General features: G+C 32.1%; 1 protein-coding gene across 1 annotated transcript; it reads right to left on the bottom strand.

Moving 5' to 3' along the window:
* Positions 1–1,142: 1,142 nt before the first annotated feature.
* LOC116023763 (probable leucine-rich repeat receptor-like serine/threonine-protein kinase At3g14840) lies at positions 1,143–7,473 on the bottom strand. The gene is made up of 24 exons (XM_031264775.1): positions 7,336–7,473; positions 7,052–7,229; positions 6,886–6,957; positions 6,728–6,796; positions 6,573–6,644; positions 6,387–6,458; positions 5,580–5,651; positions 5,415–5,483; positions 5,262–5,333; positions 5,062–5,133; positions 4,898–4,966; positions 4,728–4,796; positions 4,531–4,599; positions 4,350–4,418; positions 4,222–4,260; positions 4,082–4,107; positions 3,548–3,927; positions 3,268–3,463; positions 3,007–3,135; positions 2,685–2,803; positions 2,355–2,565; positions 2,025–2,262; positions 1,771–1,921; positions 1,143–1,648 (listed from the first exon to the last, which is right to left on the bottom strand). Exons 1-24 carry the CDS (start codon positions 7,436–7,438, stop codon positions 1,343–1,345), a joined length of 2,922 nt encoding a protein of 973 aa, XP_031120635.1. The 5' UTR covers positions 7,439–7,473; the 3' UTR covers positions 1,143–1,342.
* Between the last annotated feature and the right edge of the window lie 1,796 nt (positions 7,474–9,269).

Below are 9,269 nucleotides of genomic sequence, written 5' to 3'. Positions count from 1 at the left end.
TTTTTTTTTTTTTTTTTTTTTTCGTTATAGAACATGAATCGGCCCTCTATAAGTCGGTTCAGGTTTGAGCTAAGCCCAACCCAGGCTCGGTGAAACCCAAGACTGCTTAGCTTTTTTCAGTGTCGATTTGAACTTAAACCGGCCCGTGACCACCTCTACATTCAGTCATGTTTGTTTTTAAAAATGATAGTACAATAAATTATTGGTTTGTTGACTTGGCACTTTGAAAGACTTTGGCGGCACATTAATCCGAGATTTCAAGAGATTTACTTTAGTACGTAACATTCAATGAGGGAAAATACTACTTTTATGCATCACGAAAAATATTATTTGAACTCTCAAATTCTACTCACAATCTTTACTATTTCATTCAAATTTTGTATGTTAACATTTTTTTGTGACTCACCAAACTAAAATAATTTATCATTGCTTCACAAATCATATAGTAAAAGTAAGGAAATAGAGATGAGGAGCCCATGTGATAGAATTCTTATATTATACGAGTGTAATAAATACTATAGCATGGCCGCCGTACGACAATGACAAATCCATCAATCAATTGACATGAAAAAAATTGAAATTTCTCTTTCTTAATCAGTAAACCAACAACCAAGCCATAAAATCATAAATGTCTCATTATTGCAATATTGCATTATTGGTCTCATTATTGCTCAAAACAACCAAACAATAATGTAACAAATATCTCATTCAGTCATTCTGCATGTCGTCTCAACTTGCTCAAGACGGGAAGACTCATGTCAACTTTATTATGTACAATAAATGTATAAAAGAGAAAATATTTGATGCTTTATTCGAATCCATAAGACAAGAGTTTTCTAATCTTTTTAATTTTGTTTATATGTTATGTGTGATTTGTGTACTATTAAATAAGAGTGAAATTATTTAATACACACATCCAGATACAAAAATTGATGTATCATCAATAGTAAATCATATTAGGTTAATAAAAATAAATTCAATTTTGATTAAACTTTTTTATTTTTTTTTTAACATAAATATATTTTCTAGTCTGGCCACAAGTTTTCTAAGTTAGGTTAGTGCCTAATTCTATTTGTGAAAGTAAATGCAAAGCCAGTAAATATAATGTTAGAGAAGTTGGAAGCATGCTGAAGAAAGCCATGAGAAATGACGAGAGTTTCCAACAACGTAACATATGAAAGATGCAAAAATTGTCCAAGAAAAGGCTACAGAATATAAAACAAAGATTTCAATACATTTGCTTGGTCAAGGGTCCTAAACTTTGAAAGGAAGTAAATTTAATGTTACAAGCAAGTATAAATTTTTATTTTAATATATTTCTTAAAGATGTAATTTTTAATTATTAATTTGTATTTGGAGAAAATTTTAGTTTGTAAGGAGAATCACTTAAGCCAATTGGCGTTTCCTCATAACGATCTCTCATTGCTTCAAAATTGAATTCGTGTAGATCAGATTTGTATTCAAGAATATCACCATGGCCTTCAAGCATGCTTACTACTGCAGACATGGATGGCCTAAGAATTGGGGAAGGATTAGTACAAAGCAAAGCCACTTTGATCATTCTGAGTGCTTCTTCTTTGTCCAAATCAGAACCTAATCTTGGATCTATTAGATCCATTAGGTTTCCTCTTTGTCGAAGATCAAGTGCCTGAAAATTGTGCATTAAATACATTAGAACACAACTGAATATAAGCACAGGCCACTTAGTTTGACATGTATATATGCAAATGCAATCTATGAATTATGAGCTTGATAGTACTGATATCTCACCCAATCAAGGAGGCAAACATAGTTGTCATTAGGACGATACTTTCTGTTCTTTTTCCCCGCAACAATTTCTAGTGCCACAACTCCAAAACTATAGACATCAGATTTGAATGTTAAGTAGCCCCATAATGCATATTCAGGAGCCATGTATCCTCTATAAACACAGAAAAAATGTGTAAAATAATTGTTTCTTTTAACTATATGATGAATTAGGAAATACAAAATAGACAGGAAATTTTTAATTTATAACATCTTACGTTGTCCCAGCAACTCTCGTGCTGACGTGTGTATTCTCGTCATCATTAAGTTTAGCTAGACCAAAATCTGAAATTTTTGGATTGTTTTCTTTGTCAAGCAGCACGTTGTTTGGTTTAATGTCTCTGTGTACAATTTTTATTGCTGATTCTTCATGCAAGAAAGCTAAACCTCTAGCAATACCAATACAAATTCTATATCTGGTAGGCCATTCAATCTTTGATTGACAATCTTCTCCACCTGTAATTAATTGTTAACTCAGAATACCTATGTTGATAAAGATAAACTATATCCACACTATCACAACAATTAAGATTTCAAATTAAATTTACCATAAAGAGCATGTGCAAGACTATTGTTTTCCAAGTACTCATACACCAGCAACAACTGTTTTCCCTCAACACAACATCCATAAAGTTTCACAAGATTAGGGTGCTTCAAACAAGAAATCAAGCTTATTTCGTTCACAAATTCACGATTTCCTTGTCTTGATTTGGATGATAGTTGTTTCACAGCAATAACTGTACCATCCAATAATATACCCTAGTTTTACACACAAGGAAAAATCCAAGATCATAAACTTAGCATCTCTGGCAAGTCCAAAAACAAAAGTGTTAAGTTATGAATTAATAGATTATGGATATTCATAAACCTTAATATACCTTGTAGACAGGCCCAAAACCACCTTCACCGATCTTATTTACAATATCAAAGTTGTTTGTAGCAGCTTTAATTTGTGAGAAGGTAAATAGACTAGTTTGTAAATCAAGACCTCGTAGTTCTGCACTAGAACAGTATAAGTACTCTGTAAAAATTATATTGCTGGTGCATATGTAAAAAAAGAAGTTTTTCTTTAGGTGGTTTTGTGATGCCAACCCAACCTTGGGCATGTGTGGATATTGTGAGTGCATGCACAGAATGTTAGAGTGTACAAGTTTATATATACAAAATCAGAAAGTAAATGAAACTAAATGCATATATTACCATTTTCTAGTGAGGTCTTGTTTTTATAGATCTTCCACCAAGCCAAACAAAGAATGGCAAAAATAAGAAACAAAGAAGCTACTGCAATAATTATGATTAAAGTCTTTCTCTTTTTGGGAGGTTTGAAATCTGCAGATTTGTAGAAAACGCATGAGAGTGAGTTAGATACCATGCATTTATTTATCAGCAACTAAACAGAAACAATGAAAAAGTAATAAAAAGATATATGTTACTAATAAAAAATCCAATTGGTAATATTACCAGATTCCACAGAAATGGCAGATATTAAAGGACCATATGTTCCTGGAAGTGGGACTATAGTTGATCCTTTTTCAGCATACTCAAAGCGCAACTCCAGAGTTTTATCTCTGACAATTGCTTGAAATTGTTTAACCAATGCTTTGTCAACTCCTTGTGCTTCAGTTTCAATATCAAAATCTTTTAATTTCCTTTCACCCTGTAGCCAATAAAATAAGTATAGTCAAATGTACAACACTAACAATTAAAGTTCATAGTTTAAACGGTAAAATTCTCAGTTGACCTGTATATAAACATCAAATAAGCGCTTTCCAAGACTTTGAAAAGATCTATTATCTCTCAGAATTATCTCTGCAAAATGAAGTTTCACAGTATAGTTTCCATTTGCTAAACAACGTCCATAATATGTCATAGATAAAGGAGATAAGCGAGCTGTCTTGTAGATTTCAGAGTCATTTCCCTTGATGACTGATATATTTTTTGCAGTATAGTCGAGTAGTGCTACGGCTTTATCCCAAAAGTGTCCTGTATTACTGGTCGCCCAGTTCTCTCTGTTGGAAACAAATTTCGCAAGGCCAGTAGAATGTTCATCATCTGCCTCATACGTAGTGTCACCAATCAAAACATTTCCTCCACCACAATTGATGTGAAATGAATACCAATCTAAAAAAAATTAGACAAACAAGCAGATTCAACCATACAATTCATGATATATATAGACAAAAGCTTACTACTTGTCAATTCCAAATGCTTCTCATTGCTTATCAGCAACATTGATGCATAAATGCAAGTATTGTGATATGATAGATGTGCTTACCTTTCGTGCATTGCTTTAGACACTTTCTATACAAGGCCAAAAGGGCAGGGGATCAAGTTAGAAATAATTTGGAGAATAAATTACATTAAGATCGAATGACACAATATTAATGGTTTGGCAAAGGATATGTTAAAACTTACTCATTTTCTCCTCCATCATTATAGCTTTTGAACAAGTTTCTGATAGGAAAATAAATGAGAAAGCTAATGTGATCCATCTTTGAAGGAACAATTGAAAGACTATATGCATATACGAGGCAAAAGCTTACAGGCTTTCCCGATTGCAAATTGGTGACACAGAGTTCTTCTCAAAATTATTGTAAGAAAGATCTATGTAACTGCACATCATCATCTTTTAATTTTTGTTAGTGCTTATTATGATGACAAGAGTAGTTGAAAAGAGCACTAGTAAAATACAACAAAAGTTTGATTCAATTAAACTGAACTTACTATCTAGAATCTCGATTTATTAGAACCCATTGAGGAATTTTTCCACTAAACGAGTTGTTCGTTAGATACCTAAGAGCGGGTAGCACCAAGTTCAATTTAGTAGCTAAAGAGACGTTATTAGTCTAGAATGAGATCATCAACTGAATCACAACGTAACCAAATTCAAGTATGAGAAACATAACTTGAATGCTACTCACATGTACTGCAAACTATCAAGACCTTGAAGATAATCAATCCCTCCTTCCAGATTATTAAAACTCAAATCTCTGCAAATTCAATATCATAACAAAACAATCAATTAAGCAGAAAAGCATATTTCGCCGACAAGCTATAAGGATCAAAAGAAAATTTAAGTTGCAGAAATTACAATCCTCGCAAGCTTGTCATATGAGATATATCAGGTATCTGCCCAGAAATATTACAGCTCCTCAACATCCTGCACCCAAAGTTACTTTTAGCCTAAATAACTTCACTTCATAGTAGTGTTACGAAACTTAACTTCATTTTTTGGAAAGAAAATGCATTACTCACAAATTTGTCATGTTTGCCATTTTCTTTAAGGTAGGAAATCTGGAGACACCTCCATTTAGGTCACTGATTCTACTGCAAATTCATATTGTTGACAATTACATGCATTTTAATTAGTTTAATTTGTTGATCTTAACCATAGAAATTATGCTATAATCAAAATGTGGGTATTAATTAAATCGTCCAAGGAAATTCTAACTCACAGTTGTATCAAGTTTGTCAATGTAGAAATGTTTTCAGGTATGGGTCCTTCAAAACCACTTGCTTGAAGCTCTCTGCCAATCATATACGCTTGTCAATAAAAAATGATTTCGTCCAGAAATTTCACATTTGAAGTGTTAGATTTGAATCCTTACAGTTGTTGAAGGTCTTTAAAACTTTGAAAGCTAGGCATTTTTCCAGTGAAGTTATTCCTGCTGAGCCTACTGCATTGATTTCCCACGAGACAAGTGTGCATAAAGTATAGAAGAAATAATAAAAAGAGGAGCATAGATTAGGAATATGCATGATAACGCACTTACAGCTCTGTCAATTTTGTGAGACCATTAAGTTCTTTTGGCAATTCACCAGTGAGATAATTATCATCAAGGATGCTACAAAAAGGAAAAATAAAGAAAGCATCAAACAAAGTGATTTAACTTCAAGATGTAAAGCAAACGGAAACCGTTAAGGGCAAACCAAATTCAAGTCGTGTGCAACACACCACACACAACAGGTATTATGCAATTCAAACTCCTCAATAAAAGAAATTTGTATATATACTAGTGGAAATCCACGTCATTTTCCAAAGTGAGACAAGGCCACTTCCTAACTTCATTTTTTAATTCAAATGTGTACCAACACTTTGAGAATCTCATTCACGCATTATTCATTTTGTGAGTATAATATATCAAATGCAACCTCTTAAGAGAACCCAATCCATTTTGACTCAACCCAAATTAGAAGTGAACCTCTCTAAAAATTATACCACAAAATAGTCACTTTAAATGTCATTTAAGCCGAAACTTTCAACAGAAGTCGTGTTCTCAATCCTCTTATATATTTACTTGGGATAACAAGTGTAAGGAATCATCCTTCTAGTGTAAGTGATCTGTATATGTTCTAATTAAACTGATATAGTAAACTGAGCATTTCACTTAGGTGTGTACTCCACGGATTCAACCACATTAACAATTTGTTGGTGTTCCTGTACAACATACGTACATTTATACTCCTGTTGAGCATAGAATTAATTCGTCACCAAAATTTGATTAATCCATTAATTTCAAGGCACAAAACTTAACACTAGAGATGAGAAAGATTGTTATATTTGATTAACAAAGGCTTACAGATTCTGTAGGTTAGCAAGTTTCCCAAGCTCAGGAGGAACAGTTCCATTGAACAAGTTGTTCTCCAAGTTCCTAAAAAATTATTTGTTGTAGGAACAAAACCCAAACAATTAAGTTCCTCAGAAAAAGTTAACAAAAGTTTAATTTTACTTGTGTAAGTAGAGTGAAAGGAGCAAGGGACCATACAAATATACAAGAGCTGTTATATTTGCCAAGTATTTTGGAATTGGCCCAGACAATCGATTCACAGTAAGAGATCTGCAAATTTTCACTTCTTTAGCAGGGACAAGAAGATGGCTTGCACTTGTATAGCTTAGGTTATAATACACAAGACATCTTACAGGTATTCCAATTTGGTAGAAGCCCATTCAAGGGGAATTGTACCATTTAAGTAGTTGCGGTTGAGATCACTGCAAAAATAACACTAATAATCAAACAGAGAATATCAACAGGAAGAGGTGATTATTGCATAAATGTAGAAAGTGTTGGTGGTTGGTACATTATCTTAAGAAAGGGTAACTTCACCAAGGCAGAAGGAAGCACACCTTGTAGATCCTGTCCATTCAAAATTCTGCTTACACAACATTAGAGACTTAAAAGAAAGAAATGGGAAATTGAGAAAGAGAGTAATATAATGAGAGTATTGGGTAGAAGGAAAAGCTTACATGCTTTGAACATGGCAAATACCAGCAGGGAAGCTACAATTGCAAGTGAGAGTGTTATTGTAGGCAGGCATATCTTTCCTTTGTGGTGTCATCCAGTTTGAGTTGTTGTCACAAGGATTTAGTTTAAAATCCCAATCTTTCTTCCCCAGTTGATCAGCTATTTCCTTAAGTGCATTTACTTCCATATACATTCAACAAAAGATAGCTGTTAAAAACTATGTAATGCTCATGTAAAGATAGAAATTTCATAATCATCAAGAAAGCAGCAGAGAGATGAGGCTCACATTCATCTTGAGGAAGAAGCCCACTCTGTGCTTCAAGAAATATAGGATAGAAGAAGAAGGAGAGTATAATTGGTATGGGGATTATGAACATGGAAGCTGACATGGTGAACTCTTGGGAATTGAAGATCTGCTGCTGCGGTGTTTTTCTTACACTGAATTTTCCAGCTATATCTGTCTGTCAGTGTGTGTGATTTTTCATTATTGTACATATATGGGCCCCAATGTTAACTATTATATTAAGAAATTAGAATTTGCACCCAAAAAAAATAATATTAAGAAATTAGAATATAAGTTGCTACATGGGGCAACCCCAATCCAGCTCATCAGGTAATTGACTTGGTAATTCATCCCAACAGGTATCACACATTTTTGGAGAATTTGCCTAAAAAAAACATACCATCATTTAATTTGAAATATTATTTAAATTCAAATACGATTATTAAATGAAAATAATAATAAAAGGAATAAAACTACAAGGATAAAAATTTTTCACTAAATTCTTTCACCATCGACTGTGGTAATAAATTTTTTTATTCATTGGTTACGGTAACACTACAAGAACTTTCACATTTAGTGACAACAGAAGTTGTCACCAAAACTATCGGTTTTGGTCACTATTGAAATTAGTGACCAATTTTTGAAGTCGTCACTATATCTCCCGTCACTATTGTAATAGTGACGACTTTTGAAAAGTTGTCACAATTACTCAAACTTTTGTGACAATGTTTACGTACACCAAAAGTACTTTTAGTGATACCAATAGTGGTCACAATAAATGTACAATTTGTGACTTAATATATTATTACAAAAAATTGATTTAGTGACAACTAAAATCATTGCAATTAATTATTTTATTGTGACAAGACTTTCGTCACAATAATTGTACTTATTTCTAAGAATTATTCTTGACGCAAAAATAATTTTTAGTGACCTAAAAAAATAGTTACAAATAATTATATTGTTGTGACAAAAAACATAATAACAAATATTGTATTAGCATCGTTTCTCTTTAATATTGAAAATACCCAAAACACCGTTAAAAATTTAATTTAAAAATTAAAAAAAAATTATTTGTTTGAGTAGAAGCCTCAGGCTTCATTATAGATTATTAATGAAGCCTGAGGCTTCTATTTTCAATCGCAGTATAAGGGGGCGCTGAGCTCCCCGGGGCGCTGAGCTCCCCTTTTAATGAGGGAGCTCAACGCCCTCCTTTAAATTGTTTTCGATACATCACTTTTATTTTTTTTAAAATTTTATTATTATTATTATTATTATTATTATTATTATTATTATTATTATTATTATTATTATTTCTTTCTAGCTACTACTACTATCTTTGATGATAATGTAGAATATGAAACTTTGTAGACTAAATTTTATTTATGTGAGTGGTGCTTGCTAAATAAACGTGTTCAATAATGTAGAATATGAAACTTTGTAGACTAAATTTTATATATGTGAGTGGTGCTTGCTAAATAGACGTGTTCAATAATTTGATCAATTTAAAATTGAATTATCCTGTGGGTGAAATTGTTACCCAATCAACTAAACTAATAATTTGTTTCAATTAATTGGTCGAATTAATTAAATATTTATAGATGATGACATCATATTGATAGAAGAACAAGCAATCCCTAAGAATGACATTCTTAGTAACAACTAATTACTCGTCACAATTATCATAAATTAGTGACAAAATTTGAAATTAACACAACTATTGTCACAATTTAGCAATTTTGTTACGAAATTATAGAGCGTCACAAATATTTGTAACAATTTCATCAAAAAAAATGACAATATTAGTGACAATAGTATTTTTTTCTCACAATTATTCCTCATTTATAATGGTACTAACCAATTATATTTTTATTGACAAAATAAGTTGTCACAAATATTATAAACAAGAGTGACCAACATCTATTTGTCACAAAAAA

This window comes from Ipomoea triloba, chromosome 1 (genome assembly GCF_003576645.1).
Source record: "Ipomoea triloba cultivar NCNSP0323 chromosome 1, ASM357664v1".
In the NCBI taxonomy this organism is placed as follows: domain Eukaryota; kingdom Viridiplantae; phylum Streptophyta; class Magnoliopsida; order Solanales; family Convolvulaceae; genus Ipomoea; species Ipomoea triloba.
The sequence above is the reverse complement of the archived record's forward strand: the minus strand, read 5'-3'. Positions and strand labels throughout refer to the sequence as shown.

Coding starts and splice junctions, on each gene's coding strand:
- LOC116023763 (XM_031264775.1), bottom strand. CDS start 7,438: ATGTCAGCTTCCATGTTCATAATCCCCATACCAATTATACTCTCCTTC. Junction 5,484..5,579: donor CTCACAAAATTGACAGAGCT/GTAAGTGCGTTA, acceptor AAATCAATGCAG/TAGGCTCAGCAGGAATAACT. Junction 3,464..3,547: donor TATTTGATGTTTATATACAG/GTCAACTGAGAA, acceptor TATTGGCTACAG/GGTGAAAGGAAATTAAAAGA.